Source organism: Myxocyprinus asiaticus, chromosome 44 (genome assembly GCF_019703515.2).
Source record: "Myxocyprinus asiaticus isolate MX2 ecotype Aquarium Trade chromosome 44, UBuf_Myxa_2, whole genome shotgun sequence".
NCBI classification, from domain to species: Eukaryota; Metazoa; Chordata; class Actinopteri; order Cypriniformes; family Catostomidae; genus Myxocyprinus; species Myxocyprinus asiaticus.
Genome location: NC_059387.1, coordinates 35,125,674 through 35,146,665, shown reverse-complemented (window position 1 = coordinate 35,146,665; position 20,992 = coordinate 35,125,674). Strand labels below are relative to the sequence as shown.

At 37.7% G+C, this 20,992-nt stretch overlaps 1 protein-coding gene across 1 annotated transcript in view; it reads right to left on the bottom strand.

The window, feature by feature from the left end:
• Positions 1-1,438: 1,438 nt before the first annotated feature.
• LOC127434613 (sodium channel protein type 4 subunit alpha-like) overlaps positions 1,439-20,992 on the bottom strand; it is a 175,406-nt gene continuing 155,852 nt past the window's right edge. The window contains exons 21-27 of the mRNA XM_051687455.1: positions 17,682-17,804; positions 10,928-11,200; positions 7,282-7,335; positions 5,471-5,612; positions 5,253-5,353; positions 4,803-5,073; positions 1,439-3,303 (exon numbers count right to left, since the gene is read on the bottom strand). Of these exons, the coding sequence (XP_051543415.1) occupies positions 2,048-3,303; positions 4,803-5,073; positions 5,253-5,353; positions 5,471-5,612; positions 7,282-7,335; positions 10,928-11,200; positions 17,682-17,804 (2,220 nt within the window). The 3' untranslated portion in view covers positions 1,439-2,047. The remainder of the gene's footprint in view (positions 3,304-4,802; positions 5,074-5,252; positions 5,354-5,470; positions 5,613-7,281; positions 7,336-10,927; positions 11,201-17,681; positions 17,805-20,992) is intronic.

Genomic DNA, 20,992 nt, shown 5'->3' with positions numbered 1-20,992 from the left:
CTCCCCAATCTGGAATGCCCAATTCCCAATGCGCTCTAAGTCCTCGTGGTGGCGTAGTGACTCGCCTCAATCCGGGTGGCGGAGGACGAATCTCAGTTGCCTTATCACGTGGCTTGTTGAGCACGTGGAGGCTTCACGCTACTCTCCGCGGCATCCACGCACATCTCGCCACACGCCCCATTGAGAGCGAGAACCACATTATAGTGACCACGAGGAGGTTACCCCATGTGACTCTACCCTCCCTAGCAACTGGGCCAATTTGGTTGCTTAGGAGACCTGGTTGGAGTCACTCAACACCCCTGGATTCAAACTCACGACTCCAGGTGTGATAGTCAGCGTCTTTACTCGCTGAGATACCCAGGCCCCCGATTTGTGCTTTTTTTTTTTTAAAGAAAAGGAGGGACGAGTCGAAATTACTTTTTGTGGTAATCAACATTACGCCACAAATGCTGTCGATTGAGCTGAACTTGTACTGAACCCGGAATATTCCTTTAACTAATGTTAACGTCAATGTATAGAACCTTATTGTAAAGTGTTACGAACAATTTTCATTAGAAATCTTCTTCAATCATTATAAGAAACTTTCATAATCTAGTTATTTTGTCTTCTGATGTAAGTGGAGGTTCCCTTTACAAAGGTGTGAATATCCCTTATGAATGTTTACTATTGTTTTGCTGTAAACATAACGCTAGTAATTGTTATTTTGACAGAATCTATAATCACCATGCCAAAACCACGGTTCATTTCCACGAGGGATGTAGCAGAACAATGTTATCACATAAACACTCATAAACTCTAATAAACATCCCAATGGAACGCTTTCAGTTTGATGCCATTTAAGGTGAGGAGAGTGTTGCACTGATTTACAAAAGATGAATGAATTATAAACACAGGATTTTAGTTCTAGCAGGCACACTTGGGATCTATTGCTACATAAAACAGCCCTTCACCAAACCTGCCAACCCGCGTTCAAGCGGACTGATCTCCTAATGTGAGTTTGAGATAGAAAAAACACATGTGCTATTCATCACTAGTAATATAAGCCACAGTTACAGCTGGAGGCCGTTACAGTAGAAACTTTGACACATTTTGAATTCCAATAAATATCGTAATCGTCACTTATACCTAAATGTAGCAAATTATTGCTGAACGTATAGTGTGCAAAACAATTTTCAGAACTTGTTACCCCTCCATACCATGCAGTTACAACATGCAAAATAAATAATTCAAAATAGAAACAAATGTGTAGCAATATTGATCATTTGAAAATAAGCATGTGCAATCTTTCGCTAGAAGTTAGTAAAGACAAGGTTTAAGCTGAGTGACCATTTCTGGTGCATGTTTGATTGTCTTTTACTAGTCTTGATAATTTGCACCTTGTAATGACACTTTTCACAAACAAGAAATCGGCTGAAACAAGAAACCCCCCCCCCAAAAAACCATTGTGAGCAAACAGAAATTGCAAATACCCCAACTAAAACGTAATGTTGAAGTGTCAAATATTACTGCATCATTTTTGCTGCCTTTTCATCGCTAGCGACACAAATTAGAAAGAGGTAATCATCATGCTTTCAAAAATTGCGTGAATTATAAATCTATGATGGACTGATAACAATTACATGGATGTACTGCAAGGATTGTACTTCTATTTTTCTCTAGGTAATCGATAAAAGGAATCACACCATTTTAAGACCTTCAATGAACTCGCGGTCACGCAGACTTGCCGATGAACTGCGTGTCTTTCAATCTTATGTATAATGATTACATCCTTGATCTAACTGCAGTAACCTCTACTAATCTCGTTCATGCATTCAAACTGTGAATATTGTCGTGTGCATGGTTAGAGAGCATGTCTGTGACACTTTCCCCTTGTATATTCAAACAAATCGTGAACAATAAGAGAAATGTTTTTTTTTTTTTTTTTTTCCTACAAAAAGCCTTGGCGCACAACCACATGTATGATTTTGTGTCATTTGCAGTATGTTACATTCGGTAAACAAAAGGAAAAGATGTCCAACACAAATTGTGTCCGAGAGCGTTTCATCCGTCACAGAAACGTCTCGCTATCTCTGTCGGGCATTGGAAAAGTTTCGCTCAGGTCCGAGTTCCTGGATTCTGGGATTAGAGCTTGAAAAAGCTCAGTAGTCACTCTCGTTACACTGTCGTACGATGGCGGCGAAGACGTAGCGGACAGCGTCTCCAAGACCTCTGCTTCAGGTCCATAGTTCTCTTTTATCATCAGTGCTACAAGTCCCTCATTTTCGGGCTTACCGTCTTTGTCATCATCATCATCGTCGTCTTTGGCAGATCCTGGCGTGTTGATCTGACGGTAAAGTAACGAGGCTTGTCTCAACTGTTGCCTCATCAAATGTCTTCTATACGCTCTTTGTATCATGATAGCAGACACTTCCTCTTGTTTACGCCTGAGAGTGGTGGTGATGGGCTCGTAGGAGATCTTGGACGGGTTGGCCATCATGAACTTCTCCTCCATTTGTTGTTTCAGGGCGTCCATTTCGCCAGACTCGCCCAGAACGCGTTTGGTGAACGCGAACAAGATGTCCAAGCAGTGGATCTTGTCTCCGCTCACCATGGGCAGGTCCATGGAAATGAGTTTGATTTTGTTGGGCTTCCCGATGCGTAGTGGCTCGGAGAGTGTGTCGGCAAAGTCCGAGAGTTTGGAGTACTCTATGAATTGCGTGGCTTCTGGGTCAAACTTCTCCCAAACCTCGTAGAACATTTCGAAATCGTCCTCGCTCAACGGTTCTGTGCTCTCCTCTGTGGCCACACTGAAGTTCTCCAGAATAATTGCAATGTACATGTTGACCACAATGAGGAACGAGATGATGATGTAGGTCACAAAGAAGGTGATGCCCACCGAGGGATTGCCGCAGTTACCACGGGCATTTGTACCTGTGTGGGGTATATTTGCATCACACTCTTCTGGGGAATTATTTAGGATGGGGCTGAGCAGGTTGTCCCAGCCGGCCGATGTGGTTATCTGGAAGAGACAGATCATGCTGTTACCGAATGTTTCGAAGTTGAACATGTCATCGATGCCACCTTGCTTCTTGACGTAGGCAAAGTTGGCCATGCCGAAAATGGCGTAGATGAACATGACGAGGAAGAGCAGAAGGCCAATATTGAACAACGCAGGCAACGACATCATTAAGGCAAAGAGCAACGTTCTAATTCCTTTGGCTCCTCGAATGAGTCGAAGGATTCGTCCTATTCGGGCCAGACGAATGACTCGGAAAAGTGTGGGTGACACGAAATATTTCTCAATGATATCAGCAAGAACAATACCTGGAATAAGAGAGAGACACTAGTTAGTTAAAAGACAACATCACATTTTTATGTTTAGTTCACCCAAAATGAAAAATCCTTCATTTACTCCCCCGGAAAGAAAGTCATATGGGTTCGGAACAACATTAGGTGAGTAAATGACATTTTTGGGTGAACTATTTCTTTAAGTGTCAATGCAAAAACAACATACATGGAGAATCAAAATGCCCAATTACAATTACTGACCATCCTTGAATTATTTTGAAGGTTTTAACCCTCTTGAAATATGGACATCAGAAGGGGATCAGAACACAAAACCAAGCTTTCAACTCAATCACTGGCCAATCACCTGAGCTGACAAGACTTGATTGCTGAAATTACCTTCACCTAAAGCCATCTCCTCTTCCTCAGTGCTGGCCACTCCACCCCCCACACCCCCATTTATTCTTTTATCAGGGTCATATGGGGCATTTACTCTGAAAACTGCCCTGCTTTATCATTGAACCATCAGCTGGGCATTTTTAAGTCACCGAAGTGCTACGAGATTGCACTAAATGTCTATAGACCTTGATATGTCAAGGTAAGGCCACACTGTAAATCTGCTGTACTGTATCTCACATAAAGACATATTCGACATTTTAATGCTGCTGATTTGGTGGGCTCATGCAGAAACATAAATATTAAATACAGTATACTGTATATTATATTATATTATATTATATTATATTACTAAGTTGCCAAATTAGAACAGTCATTTTAAAATCATGTTATTATTATTTTTTTAGAAAATAATTTTTTTATTATTTTCTCTGAAATCAATGTATTTTAGTCTCTAAAATAAATGTATCTTTTTCTAAGGATGTTTGGATATTTTTACTGGAAAACCAGACAAAAATAATGATTAAGAAAATGATTTTTGCAGTGTTTGAGATATTTTTAAACACCTATTTTCAGATTATTGTAACATTAAACTTCATGTTAAAATATTTGACACTTCAATGCTAATCTATTTTTATGATTTAATATAATATATAATTTTGAAAGTCACACCACTGGTTAAGCTAGAAGTAGACCTGTTAAAAAATTAAGTAAAAAAAAAAAAAAAAAAAAAAAATCATTATACTGATTTAAATCATATTAAGAATTTATTTTTAATTATAACATTTTTATATGGTTATTAAAAATTATATTTTTATAAATAAATATATTATTAAATTAAAAGCGCATATTTAAGACTAATATATACTGTAAATAAACTTGAAGTGTAATTTAACCGCTCAAATAACTGTTTCCAACAGGTTTCCCCAACATTGCATAAGATAAAAATAAAGATATATTCTCTGAAATCAAGTACATTTTGCTTCTTAAGTAAAATGTACTTGTTTTCAGCATGTTTAGAAATTATTGTCTGGAAAACAAGACAAAATACTGATTTAAAAAAAAATGTTTTGCTGTGTTTGAGATGGTTTTAGACACTGATTTGTAGATTATTGTAGAATTAAACATCACTGTCTGCTTACCCACAATGGAGAGGATCACGACCACAAAGTCAAAGATGTTCCAGCTGACGGTGAAGAAGTAGCAGCGCAGCGCGATGATTTTAATGATGCACTCAGTGGTGAAGATGACGATGAAGGCCAGGTTAACGTAGTAGAGTATGAACTCGATGCTCGGAGACTGCTCGTCTGTTTCCACCATCATCGTGACCATGTTAAATATGATGAGCAGCATTATTATGATGTCAAATGCTTGTTTGGACACCAAGTCGAAAAAGAATCCTTGAATTGGGTTCTGAAAAGAAGACGATAATTACATGAATGATCAAAGATGTTATTCAAAAGTTCATTTGAATTTAAACTCTGTTCCAAATCCTAGTGAACCTCATTTCCAAAATTATGACACCACTATCCAAATCATTGATTTCATGAGCTATTTGCTCATCTTTATCAGAGATCGATCACGTTACTCACAGGAGGTCTTGGAATTGGTTTCTGTGGCTTTTTGGATCCCAGTTTTTTCATGGCATTATAATATTTCTTCTGTTCTTCTGTCATGAATATATCCTGTCCACCTAAGTATAGAGAAACTCCACTGTTATTATCACTGTTTCCTTAACAAACCCAAGCACACTAGATTCTTTTAACATTCAGTATATGATCTGAGGTCATCACTTCTTTGCTTCTAATACTTATCTTTCGTTTCTGTTGGTTGAAGTTATCAATGATGACACCAATGAAGAGATTGAGAGTGAAGAACGAGCCGAAGATAATGAAGATCACAAAGTACAGATACATGTACAAGCTGTTCTCTTTAATGGGCTGTTCCTCGACCTGTTTCATCAGAATATATTAACTGCAATTAAAATATTTGATACATACGCAGTACTGTATTTTTTATTTAATAGTATTTTGCATTCCCAGACAGTTCAAATGTGTAATTTCAGCTCAGCTAGCATTTGATAATGACTGTAATAATGTCATTTTCACCACATAATCATTTTTTTCAAACAGGTTTCTTTTTTTTTTTTTTTTTTAATTTGGAATGCCCAATTCCCAATGCACTCTTAAGTCCTCGTGGTGGCGTAGTGACTCGCCTCAATCCGGGTGGTGGAGGACGAATCTCAGTTGCCTCCGCGTCTGAGACCGTCAATCCGCGCATCATCACGTGGCTTGTTAAGCACGTTACCACGGAGACATAGCGCGTGTGGAGGATTCATGCTATTCTCCGCGGCATCCACGCACAACTCACCACGCGCCCCACTGAGAACGAACCACATTATAGCGACCACGAGGAGGTTACCCCATGTGACTCTACCCTCCCTAGCAACCAGGCCAATTTGGTTGCTTAGGAGACCTGGCCGGAGTCACTCAGCACACCCTGGATTCAAACTCGTGACTCCAGGATTGATAGTCAGCGTCAATACTCAATGAGCTACCCAGGCCCCCTTTCAAACAGGTTTCTTGAACTTTTCCATTGGTCAGAAAAACAGATGGTCACGACCCAAACTCATGCCACTGGTTGAGTCAATGCGTCATTGAGTAAAAGTGTCATAGTGTTTACAATTCTCCAGCCAGGTCTCCTAAGCAACCAAATTAGCCCGGTTGCTAGGGAGGGTAGAGACACATGGGGTAACCTCCTCGTGGTTGCTATAATGTGGTTTTCATTCTCGGTGGGGCGTGTGGTGAGATGTGCGTGGATGCTGCGGAGAATAGCGTGAAGTCTCCACACGTGCTATGTCTCAGCGGTAATGCGTTCAACAAGCCACATGATAAGATGCACGGATTGACGGTCTCAGACGTGGAGGCAACTGAGATTCGTCCTCCACCACCCGGATTGAGGCAAGTCACTACACCACCACAAGGACTTAGAGCGCATTGGGAATTGGGCATTCCAGATTGGGGAGAAAATTTTTTATTTTTGTGACATGAAGGTCTCATAAAAATTGAATTGGAAACTTTTTATTAGGCCTTCATTGTTTATTTTTTGGTACTTTTCAATCGTGTTTTATGTGTAATCTTTACTGTCTTGTCCCAGACTCAGACTTTCAATATTAAACTATGAAAATCAATTATAAAAGTACAAATTATTATATCTTAAAACTATGATCATCTAGTGAAATAAACCAATTTTCAATATTCACTGTGTGAAAAAATATTTGTATAAATTTGTCAAAAATTACGACTGTCCCACATTTGTGGCGTCATTTCCACCACACCAAATAGTTCTTCCCATTTCCCATGGAAATGACATTTTATTTGAGAAAATGTAATTTCTATTAAACACAATCTAGAATTTGAGATGTGCTGGAAATGACATAAATCTCCTGTGATGCATGAACACACACTGTTGGACATTGTTAGAAGACACATTAAATCAACTAGTGAGAGAGTGAACAAATGTTTTAACCAGACTTTACTTTCTAGAAGTCCACAGTGCTAAAAGAAACAGTAGTTGAAGAAACACCCATCACAACAAGGTTTTATGAAAAACCTCACTTACGGCTCGTGAGTCGACTGCGGCGTACATGATCTCCATCCAGCCCTTAAAAGTGGCCTTGAACAGAAAAAAAGAGCAGTTGCACGTTAATATGTTGTGACGCTGTGAAACGCATACCGCGTTGCACTCAATATATGGCAGAGGTCACATGTCAACATGTTTTTGCAAAGTCGTACTGTTGTGTAAAAGCCTTTAGAAAAGAAAAAAGTCCAACTTTTGTATCTAGTAACAGTAAAAGTACTCTAGTTAAGGTGCACTCACATTCACGTCAAATTGAGTGTTTGAGTAGCAGCACAAAATGAGTCTTTACTGGAGAAAGAACTTTCCTTCCGTGGAACACAAAAGGAGATTTATAGGCAGGCTGTAACTGGACAAACAGCCTCAGTTGCCATTCACTTTCATTGTACGAAAGAAAAGAAAAACATGCAATGAAAGTGGATAGTGACTGAAGCTATCATTCCTTAACATTCTGACTGTAAGCAGGACAAATATGGATTTCCTGTGCGTGGAGTATCTATAAAGCATGAAGAGGTGAATGGAATAACATCGTTCAAGACAGCTGAATGGCAGAAATCACTACAGTTGGTCTTCTGGCCTTAGTTACCAGTAATTATACTGCTTTGTGAATGGCTGAGGCCGACTTTTTCCAGATGCAAATGAAAGGTTTGTATTAGGTGAAGTCAGAAGAGGTGATGGAAAGGAGCTAAGTGACTTGTTGCTAGGTTATCACAGCAACTAAGTTAAAATGAATGAAGTGCTGAGCACAAAGTTCTGTATAATGGCCCCAGCGGTGGCTAAAAATAAAGTTCCGCTGACTTGTTGATTGATTCGCACACTTGGACAGATAGAGGTGGGCAGCAACCATACAAAACCAGCAACAGAAAGGAGCAGGAACGGTTCAAACGGAGCGACGGGTGGGGGGTACAGTCACAAAAGTAACCTTAACCGCTTGAGGTAGCATAAGGTAAACTACGCCCACGTTGTCAAAGTTGACTTTGACTTTTGTCCAGTTGTACTGTGTGCTGTTCATGCAGGTGGTCATTCATTTTTACTCTCTCTCTCTCTCTCTTTGAAATGTTTTTAAAGGAAGCAACATCACTTTGGTGGAAAATAACAGCACAAACATCAAAGAGGATAGAGCTGTTTTAGGCTTATTCGCGGTTAGTTCCGTCAGGAGTTTTTAGAGTTTCAATTTGAGTAAAATAAGGTCTGTTGAAAACATTACTTGAGAAACTTTAACATTTTGTTCCACAACCTCAAATGTGGAGGTAAAACTGCTGTATTTTGTTTCTGGTTTTTTTACGTAAGTTGCGAACAAATTGCTACGCAAGGACTACAGTGGTTGTCTGATTCGTAAAGCGTGTAAACTCGCATCCTTATCTAGTCACTTGTTAGCAACTTGCATTTCAAAAACACAGTAATTTCAAAATTGGCATTTAAGGTAGAACTGTGTGTTTATGTTTACATCGTAATTTAACCCTTGTGTGACCTTCGGGACATTTTCGTCTTTTTCATTTTTGTTTTTTCGATCATTTTGGCTGTGTTAATGCCAATGGCATACATTTTGCAAAAGGTGTGTATTTTTAGGGGAATTCTGATATTTCAACCTCAGTTCCTATAGTACATCTATAATACATTGTGTACACAAAATAGTTACACTCAAAAATGTCCCCATTGAAACCCATTAAAACTGCAATATTTGACCCAGTGTCATTAAAGCATAAAATCATGAATTCTATGATATTATGCTTTTATTCTGGAGTCCTGGCTACATTAACATTTTTTAATATTTCCACCAGATGGCGCCATTTTTCTCATGTTTAGCCTATGGAGCAAATACAAGCTTTTTCCCTATTTTCTGTATTATAGAGCACTTCAGGCCAATTGAATAAATGATGCAGCTAAAATTGTGTGTGTGTGTTGGTATGGATGTCAGAGTGTGTTTTGTATGTGTGTATTGAGAAATGTGTGTGTGCGTAAAAACAACAGTGACATTATGTAAACAAACTGGCATTTAAAGGGTTAAAATCCTGAAAATGAATGAATATTTGATAGTTATGATCAGGACTGATGTTGGTTAAAAAAATCTAAGTCAGTGAAAGTGGAAAATAATATTAATATATAACATTTTTATGGCAGTTTTTTGACACATTTTTGTCCTCTGAGGTCCTGAGTATTTATTTATTTTTTTTTTTTTTTTTTTTATCTAACAATGCACAAAATATAATAATGCATGAAAATCAATGTTGTTGTTAATCATTGACATATCCCAGACTGTGATAATCCCCCAGAAAAATGCCCCTTAGCATTTAGTATATGGAAAATAATTCATTTTTTGTGGGGGGGGGGTTTCTCTATAAAAAACAACAGTGGCATTATATAAACAAACTGGCATTTAAAGGGTTAAAATCCTGAAAATGAATGAATATTTGGTGATTATGATCAGGACTGATGTTGGTTAAAAAAATTAACTCATTGAAAGTGGAAAATAATATTAATATATAATATTATTATGCCCGTTTTTTGACGTGGACATTTTTGTCCTCTAAGGACCTCTGAGTAACTTTTGTAAATTGACGCACAAGGGTTAAATCCGAAACCGCTATTTAAAAAAAAAATCTGTTTTGTAGAACATCGAATCAAAGTCTTTTTAGCAAGTCAGTCCACTGTCGGTGGTCTTTGGAACGCTCCCGGGAGGATATTTCCAGTCATGCCAGTGCAGCTCCCGTCTACTTTAATGGGGAAAGACTGAAATCTCAAACACGATTGGTCAAGATTACGATCAAAGAACATATTTCAAATCAGCAATAAAATCTGATAATATTAGAATCATAAATTGTGCTTATTCACCTCATATTACACTAAAACACGCAATTAGCTTGTATAGCTAATGCGCATGCGTGTTCTAGAGTTGATTGACAGGTGATGTCTGTATCTGAAAGATGATTGGCTCTTTTACCTGTAAGGCGGGACTTCCTTTCTATATCCGTTGACCGTTGGGTGCTACAGCATCTTGTTTGGCCGTTCCAATTTCTCCCGTTCATTTAAATAGAAGAAGTGGCCCGTCTCTACTAAATAGTCTTTGATTGAACTCGCTTATAGCGCCACACAGTGGACATTTCACTTCAGAACTGGCGAAATATGAGTATTGAACCACGCAATGTCATTTTGCGAAAAATATCGCTACTGTCACGCAATTTTTACGGGATAAGGCATGTTTTAGAGTAGCCGTTTTCGATTTCCGAGAAAAATAAGGTCTTTGGAAAATGTTACTTCCATAACGTTACAGTCAAACCACAAACGTGAATTTTGAACCTGCTGTAAGTTGCGAACCAACTCTACGTAAGGACTACAATGGTTGTCTGATTCGTTAAGCGTGTAAACTCGCATCCTTATCTAGTCACTTGTTAGCAACTTTAAAAACGCAGTGGTTTCAAATTTGACATTAAAGGGAGGATGGTGTGATTTATGTTTAAATCATAATTTTAATCGAAAAGCGCTTAAAAACCCAATGGAAATACCAAAGGGGGGAAAAATGCTAATAAGAATACAAACCAAAAAGCTCTATTAGCAACAAATTTGATGAATATTGTGATGTTTTGTTGCATTAGTCGGCTTGTCTGGTTAAAGTCACTAAAGTAACGCTCACCACTTGAAGTAGCGCGAGGTAACCAGCGCCCACGTTATCGAAGTTCACTTTGACTTTTGACCAGTAATAATGTGAGCTGTTCATGCCCAGACACTCGGTTCTGTTGTTGATGTCAGATGCATTGTAGATGAAGCCTGTTCGGTTGGCGCAGCGGCCAAACTTCCCGGCGAAGAGGTTGACGCCCATGATGCTGAAGATGAGCCAGAAGATCAGACACACCAGCAGAACATTCATGATGGACGGAATGGCGCCAATCAGCGCGTTCACCACCACCTGGTAACCATGGAAACAAATGACCTGTCAGAGCGCTGTCACATCCACTCAAAATGTTAAAGCTAAGAGCGACGCTTGTTTCTGACTTCAGACTAGACACTGAAGGCAATAAACAAATGCTGTCAATCGCTCTATGATAATGATTTATGAATGGCCTTTGGCGATTGGCATTTACAGCTTTTCATTGGGTCTTATGTCAGTAATCTAAAACTCATGATAACTTACACAGGGCGACAAGGCAGTTTAAATGTCATTTACAGCCATTCATAAAACATGAATATTATTAAAAGCTGCTTCTGTGATGAAATCTAATGCATTAGAGAAGTGCATATTTGTGCTATTATTAAGATGAATCTCAAGAAGTCTGTCAAGACAAGGTCCGTTTAATTTTTCCCCCCATAATAAAAAAAAGAAATAAAGTATATTTGCGTAAAGAAAATTAAACCTAATTTTAATAGCATAAATATTTGTTTTTTTTGCATTGTGATGCTATTTATAACTATTAGTCTTATTATTATAATTAAAGAAAAAAGCAAAAACAACAAAAAAAATATATAATTCTCATGACTGAAATGCAAAAATGTTTAAGTTAAATTACAAGTATTGATACTGACTTTATGCTGATTTAAACATTTTTTTTTTTTTTTTGTATTAATTGTAATAGTTTTTTACATTTCAAGAAAATAATGTCACGGCAACAAAAAAATTAATGATCCTAAAAACTAAAAATAGGTTTCATTTTTTTTCTTCTTCTTAATAATAATAATAATAATACACTTTATTTGTATAGCACATTTCATGTAATTCAAGAAATTAAAAGTCAAAGAAATAAAGAAATAAAAACTAATCACATTCAAATTTCTATATTAAAATAATAATAATAATAAAAGGTAAACATTTACACTAACATACATTTCCAAATAATAATAATAATTATATATATATATATATATATATAATATATTGTATTTTATTTTATTAAATACAATATGGGGGGGGGGGGGGTTGCTTTCTTTTTAAATGTATTTATTTAGAGGTATTTATTTATGCATCATGTTAATATTTGTTGTATTACCTCTATGCTAATTTAAATGAAGAAAAAAAAAAAATGGATTTTTTTGTATAGTTTGTATTAGTCATAATACAACTTACTTGTCATGAAAATAACGTCACAATGCCAAAAATGATAAATCGTAATAAAAATGGTCATACAAAATAGTCTTCATTATCTTGTTTCTTTCTTTTGATTTTGGGATGAAATGTGACCCGGACATATTCTTGACAGGTGTTGCGATATTCACCCTTAAGTAACAGTGTTTAACGGTAAGACGTACTGTACAGTTGTGCTCAAAAGTGTGCATACCCTGGCAGAAATTGTGAAATGTTGGCATTGATTTTGAAAATATGACTGATCATGCAAAAAAACTGTCTTTTATTTAAGGATAGTGATCATACGAAGCCATTTATTATCACATAGTTGTTTGGCTCCTTTTTAAATCATAATGATAACAGAAATCACCCAAATGGCCCTGATCAAAAGTTTACACACCCTTGAATGTTTGGCCTTGTTACAGACACACAAGGTGACACACACAGGTTTAAATGGCAATTAAAGGTTAATTTCCCACACCTGTGGCTTTTTAAATTGCAATTAGTGTCTGTGTATAAATAGTCAATGAGTTTGTTAGCTCTCACGTGGATGCACTGAGCAGGCTAGATACTGTTGGTTCAAGGAGCACAATACATGTTGACCCCTCTCCAAACATAGCACTTATGGTTGTGACCATAAAGGTATATTTTGGTCTCGTCACTCCAAATTACAGTGTGCCAGAAGCTGTGAGGCGTGTCAATATCGGGCATATTGTAACCGGGCTTTTTTGTGGCATTGGTGCAGTAAAGGCTTCTTTCTGGCAACTCGACCATGCAGCTCATTTTTGTTCAAGTATCGTCGTATTGTGCTTCTTGAAACAACCACACCGTCTTTTTCCAGAGCAGCCTGTATTTCTCCTGAGGTTACCTGTGGGTTTCTCTTTGTATCCCGAACAATTCTTCTGGCAGTTGTGGCTGAAATCTTTCTTGGTCTACCTGATCTTGGCTTGGTATCAAGAGATTCCCGAATTTTCCACTTCTTAATAAGTGATTGAACAGTACTGACTGGCATTTTCAAGGCTTCTGATATCTTTTTATATCCTTTTCCATCTTTATAAAGTTCCATTACCTTGTTACGCAGGTCTTTTGACAGTTCTTTTCTGCTCCCCATGGCTCAGTATCTAGCCTGCTCAGTGCATCCACGTGAGAGCTAACAAACTCATTGACTATTTATACACAGACACTAATTGCAATTTAAAAAGCCACAGGTGTGGGAAATTAACCTTTAATTGCCATTTAAACCTGTGTGTGTCACCTTGTGTGTCTGTAACAAGGCCAAACATTCAAGGGTGTGTAAACTTTTGATCAGGGCCATTTGGGTGATTTCTGTTATCATTATGATTTAAAAAGGAGCCAAACAACTATGTGATAATAAATGGCTTCATATGATCACTATCCTTAAATAAAAGCATTTTTTGCATGATCAGTCATATTTTCTATATCAATGCCACAATTTCTGCCATGGTATGCAAACTTTTGAGCACAACTGTATATAATGGCACATGCTGCAGATAAATTGCTATGTATGACAAATTGCTTGCTATGTTCCTCATGTTTAAATCGCTTTGAATAAAAGTGTCTGCTAAATGACTAAATGTAAATAAGACATAATGTATTTGTGGATTTGTGAATGTTTCTTAACGCAGTATGAAACAAACCCAGAGAAAGTGAATGTGGCAAACATGATTAAAGTCAACTTCAGCATAATCACAAACACTTATGAGTGTATCATTGTCAAAATGAAGGGACTATTTGCAGTGTATGAAAGTGCTGAGATGTGTTTAGTGGCTTTAGAGGGGTTTAAAGGGGCCGTGCTCACAGGAAGTTGCCGTCTGTATGATGTGTGACAGTGACACAGCACTTTCTTTACCCGCGGGCTCACGGCTGTCGCTCTAAAGCGGCGTGACGTCTAATCTGATTTGCCAGATTTACGCAGAGCGGAGGGGGAATTCCGTGCCTCTCCGACTCACTTTTACAGAGCGTGCAAATCTACATGACTGCGAGTCAATTTGCTTGCGCTGGCGCTCTCGACAGAACTGCCGACTGGCAGGAAATGAAAACATTACATTACATAAGCAGATGATGTCAGTATTAACTATTTCAATGTATGCACTTTTATTTATTATGTTTTCCCTCATTAGTAAGCGTAAAAGTTACATTTTAAATTAAACTTTTATTTCTTTGTTATCAATTAACAATAAGGTTGTTTTTATTAACATTACTAAATGCATTAGATACCATGATGAACAATGTTTAATTACAGCATTTATCAGTTATTTAAATAGTTAATTGGTTCATGTTTATTTCTTAGTTAACATTAGTTAATGCAGGATGGACTAACATGAACTAGCAATGAACAATAAGATATTTATAAATTCACATCAACCAAGATTATTATAATATCGTTCAATGTTAATTCATAATGCATTAACCAATGTTGTTAACATAATTTAAAGCATAATTCTGTATTACGCCAATGTAAAGCATACTGAGCCATCATTCAAACCTAACAGTAATATCGTAATTAGATAATGCAGCATGTGTGTGTGTACATTGTGTTGTATGTTATGAGAGGAAGAGGAAGAATGCAGATAACACTGAGTGGATGAGTGATGAAGCACACACAGAAGCGATGGGGCGGCACTGCTTTACCACATGCACATGACATTCAATTATACAGAATACTGATGCCGTTTCCTGGCAGACACAAATGAACTTCATCATCTAGCTGATACAGACTGTTTAATAATCTACCTCAGGGTCTGACGACCACAAAAACACTACTGTACACATACATCACTGTACGGTCCTGTAATACTGACAGCAAATGAGAAATAGTGAAAGAAGAGCTTGTGAAATAACACTGAAAACAACCGCTTTCCAAGTCCTCCTGTATGCATTTTTCTCATTTTTATATTTTCACATTTTCAAATGCAAATGAGACATGTTTATTGGCTCATTTTATACATTTAAATATACACTATATTGCCAAAAGTATTCGCTCATCTGCCTTTAGACGCATATGAACTTAAGTGACATCCCATTCTTAATCCATAGGGTTTAATATGACGTCGGCCCACCCTTTGCAGCTATAACAGCTTCAACTCTTCTGGGAAGGCTTTCCACAAGGTTTAGGAGTGTGTTTATGGGAATTTTTGACCATTCTTCCAGAAGCGCATTTGTGAGGTCAGACACTGACGTTGGACGAGAAGGCCTGGCTCGCAGTCTTCGCTCTAATTCATCCCAAAGGTGCTCTATCGGGTTGAGGTCAGGACTCTGTGCAGGCCAGTCAAGTTCTTCCACACCAAACTCGCTCATCCATGTCTTTATGGACCTTGCTTTGTGCACTGGTGCGCAGTCATGTTGGAACAGGAAGGGACCATCCCCAAACTGTTCCCACAAAGTTGGGAGCATGGAATTGTCCAAAATCTCTTGGTATGCTGAAGCATTCAGATTTCCTTTCACTGGAACTAAGGGGCCAAGCCCAGCTCCTGAAAAACAACCCCACACCATAATCCCCCTTCCACCAAACTTCACAGTTGGCACAATGCAGTCAGACAAGTACCGTTCTCCTGGCAACCGCCAAACCCAGACTCGTCCATCAGATTGCCAGATGGTGAAGCGTGATTCGTCCACTCCAGAGTACGCGTCTCCACTGCTCTAGAGTCCAGTGGCGGCGTGCTTTACACCACTGTATCCGACGCTTTGCATTGCACTTGGTGATGTATGGCTTGGATGCAGCTGCTCGGCCATGGAAACCCATTCCATGAAGCTCTCTACGCACTGTTCTTGAGCTAATCTGAAGGCCACATGAACTTTGGAGGTCTGTAGCGATTGACTCTGCAGAAAGTTGGTGACCTCTGCGCACTTGCGCCTCAGCATCCGCTGACCCTGCTCTGTCATTTTACGTGGCCTACCACTTCGTGGCTGAGTTGCTGTCATTCCCAATCGCTTCCACTTTGTTATAATACCACTGACAGTTGACTGTGGAATATTTAGTAGTGAGGAATTTCATGACTGGACTTGTTGCACAGGTGGCATCCTATCACAGTACCACGCTGGAATTCACTGAGCTCCTGAGAGCGGCCCATTCTTTCACAAATGTTTGTAGAAGCAGTCTGCATGCCTAGGTGCTTCATTTTATACACCTGTGGCCATGGAAGTGACTGGAACACCTGAATTCAATTATTTGGATGGGTGAGCGAATACTTTTGGCAATATAGTGTATTTATTTAAATATATAAAATAAACGTACGTTTGTTTTATATATTGAATTTTTGTGCACTTAATTTACTGTAATATTACCTATTACTAAAACATCTCAAAAATGTCACTGAATTACTTGAAAGATTTATTTATTTATTTATTTATTTTAATTATTTTGTTTAACTAAATGGCATTAAAAATCCCATCGTTATATTGTCTTTTTCGTGTCCCCTGCAAAGCATCAAGCAATAAATATTATGTGTCAAACATCTGAATCAATTTGAATTGAAGTTTAAATGAATTAAATCTGATAAAACATAAAAGTGCACAGGGATAGAAGCAGCTATTAAAATAACCACTAATACTATAAAAACATTTTTCACAACATGAGAATTTGTATTTATAGGCTAGTGGATGCATTCAAGGTTTTAAGTTATGAATAAACCAAACAAAAATATTTTAGGATATGGTATGGGGAAAACAGGTCATACTTCACCCCAAAAAATTAATTAGAACATGAAAATAAAAATCTCCAGGACAATTAAGCACATTTTCACTCTGATTACTCATTACTGTAAAGCTTCCCAACATTTAACCTTTAATTTTTATATTAAAATTAAAGACAACCACCATATATAAATACCTGAAAATTTATCATTCTTATTTTTATTTATTTGTTTATTTATTTTGCATTACAGTAATGAGAACTAAGAGAAAACGTACTTAATTTTTCATAAAAATAATGAAATGATGCATAAGATTGGGTCATTAACTGAGGGCTTTGGAAACTGAAGTTACCAACGTTATATTTCAGATGTGCTTTAATTTGTCCTTTTGAAAGAGATGATTTTACCTCCTATAAATATTGTCCTTAATGAAGAATAAGCCATTTAAACAAACTAATGTAATAAATAAGCAGATAAAGAGATGATGAGAAGAGATTTGAGAAGATGCATGAAATTCTGAGGCAGTTAAACGCAAGACAGCTGTTGTTTAAGTAACCTTATTTTCTTTCACCAGCCAATTCCTTGAAAAATAATGAGGAATGAACCGCCTCAGAAAAATGGAGAACTGACAGATGAGAAGGGGGCAGAGAGAGAGAGAGAGAGAGACAAGTGTATCTTACCCTCATGCCTTCAAATCTGGACAGCGCTCTCAGCGGTCTGAGTGCCCTGAGCGTTCTGAGCGATTTGATGGCGGCAAAGTCGGAGTAGCCGAGCGTGTTTGCTACGAGGCTTACAAGAGAGACCTATGAGTGACAGAGAGCCCAGGACACAGAAAAGATAGAAAACGCAGAGTTAGGAGACACTAAACAAACCCGCCACAGACACCAGCTGCTTTAGTACCTGCGAAAGGAAAGAAGCACGTGTTAGAACAACAGCCGCGGTTTTCCTTGCTAGGAGGAAAAACGTGGATTGATTGCGGTTGCAGCAGTCCAGACTTGGTTCTGGTCACTCCTGTAAAGCAGGTAATGTGTGTTAGACATCCTCTTTTGACCTGGTGAGGAACGGAAGAGTCGTTTAGAGGGCACCTTTGACCTGTCTACTGATTAAATGCGTCTAGCTGTCTAACGGTGCCAGCGTTTCTGGGCCCAGGGCGGCGCGGGTCTTACCCTCATGCCAGCAAAGCGAGACACGGCACGGAGAGGCCGCAGTGCCCGGAGCGTCCTCAGAACCCGCATGGTGCCAATTTGGTCATAACTGACCACACGTGCCACCAGACCAATCACTGACACCTGTGTGAATTGAATTGTAGTTTGTTTAGTTAGAGTTCACACTTTCGATTTCATACATTACATCTTACACTCAAAAAAATATTTCAGTTTCATCACAAAATTCCATCTAACTGAATTGTGATTTTAACTCAGTTTAATTATATATATATATATATATATATATATATATATATATATATATATATATATATATATATATATATATATATATTTTTTTTTTTTTTTTTTTTTTTTTTTTTTTAAGATTACTCAATTCAATGTGATGGGATTTTGTTTAGAAATTGAACTGTGATAAACCTAAAAATAAATAAATAAATAAATTTCAGTGCATTCCAATAGGACAATAATGCTTCATTATAAAAGATATAAAAAAGTAGAATTACAGTGCAGTCCAGCAGTATTTGTACAGTGACAGTTTTCATTGTTTTAGCTTTCTGACCACATAAAAAAATTAGAGGTAGACTGATATATCGGTTTTACCGATTAATCGGTGCCGATAGTTGCATTTTTAAATATTGGTTATCCGCAAAAATCTATGCTGATAGTTTTTGTTTTTTTATGGCTGGTGCTGGAGGAGTCTACAGTTAGAATGGCTTGGCTCAATCAAGTTTTCTCAGAATCCAGGGTGTGCTGAGTGACTCCAGTCAGGCTTCCATAGCAACCAATTGGCCCGGTTGCTAGGGAGGTAGAGTCACGTTGGGGTAACCTCCTCGTGGTCGCTATAATGTGGTTCTCGCTCTCGGTGGGGCACGTGGTGAGTTGTGCGTGGATGCCATGGAGAATAGCGTGAAGCCTCCACATGCGCTAGGTCTCCACGGTAACACACTCAACAAGCCACGTGATAAGATGCGCAGATTGACGGTCTCAGACGCGGAGGCAACTGAGATTCGTCCTCCGCCACCCGGATTGAAGTCACTATGCCACCACAAGGATTTAGAGCACATTGGGAATTGGGCATTCCAGATTGGGGAGAAAATCCCCCCAAAAATTAAATTAAATTAAAAAAATCACGTTTTCTCAACTGAAGCGAGGGCATGTAATAAAAATGCGACTATAAGGAAACATGCCTCGTCAGCACAAACATTGTGTCTCTAACTTAATATCTTGTGCACAATAATAAACCTTATTCCTCTTTAAACCTCATTTGGTGAATATATAGGCTATAAAAAAGCATAATTTTGTAAATATTTACAAATAGAGTGAGACAAGTCTCCGTCATTGCAAAATAAGAGTCCCTGATGTGTTTTGGGCTTGTTTTTAGCAAAAAGTCCCATTTAATGCACCAAATCTTAATTTTTGGGGGGTTATTACTGGGATTTTGGTTGCACAATAAACTTCATTTTGGATTTTATTTGATCTTTTTGGACTCTTGTTGCCTCTGTCTGTGCTTGTGTCATATTAAGGGAATTTTTTACCATTCAGTAAAACTGATTTAAAAAAAACTATCGTCCAATTAACCCATTATCGCCATTTTCTACCACCTTAGTCATTGGTATCGGTAAACTAAAAGACTATTTTCATTGTAAATGCATGAATAATTCTGTCCTGCCCTTCACTTCAGATGTGAATAGAGAAGTGCATAATATATTAGTAAACTATGATGCATGATGAGAAATTACAATAATTACAGTCTGCCAACATGATCTCATTGGTATATGTACATATTTGTACATTTTAAAACACATTAAAAAGTCTTGTTACAAATTTGATATTAAAAAGATATTTTTTGATTAAAGAAAATTAAAGAAAAAAGCCCCGAAACATGGTACAATGATCACACTCATGCTCTCAAGAGAGCAGCTCGGAAAATGGAGCTCAAATGGAAGAATACAAAATTAGAGGTATTTCGCGGTTCATGGAAGGAAAGTGTCTGTAGCTATCCTTAGGACATGTCCCAAGAAACTTTAAAATGGCAGTTATCAAACAGTTTATTAAGAAGCCATAGCTAATAGAGAATTGGCTAATTATAGACCGATTTCAAATCTCCCATTTATGTTGAAAATACTAGAAAAGGTAGTGTCCTCCCAACTATGGGTAACGTTATTTACAATAAGGTTCCATTTATTAACATTAGTTTACAACATTAGTTAACATGAACTTACAATGAACAATTGTATTTTACTAACTAACATTAACAAAGATTAATAAATTGTGTAACATATATTGTTAATTGTTAGTTCATGATACCTAATGCATTAACTAATGTTAACGAATTGAACCTTATTGTAAAGTGTTACTCAACTATGTTCATTTCTACAGAGAAATAGTATATCTATGATCAATTTCAGTCAGGATTTAGGCCCTATCACAGTACAGAGACTGCACTTATCAGAGTTGCAAGTGACTTGCTCTTATCATCTGATCGCGGCTGCATTTCTCTTCTAGTGCTTTTAGATCTTAGTGCTGCCTTCGACACGATAGATCATGACATTCTCTTGAATAGGCTTGAGAATTATGTTGGCATTTGTGGAGTTGCATTAGCATGGTTTAGGTCCTATTTAGAAGACTGCTACCACTATGTCTGTGTAAACAAGGAATTGTCAAATCAAACAAAAGGTAAGTATGGCGTGCCACAGGGATCAGTTTTAGGGCCTCTGCTTTTCTCCTTATATTTGCTTCCCCTGGGAGATATTACCAGGAATCGTGGAATAAGTTTCCACTGTTATGCCAACAATACCCAACTTTACATTTCTTTGAAACCC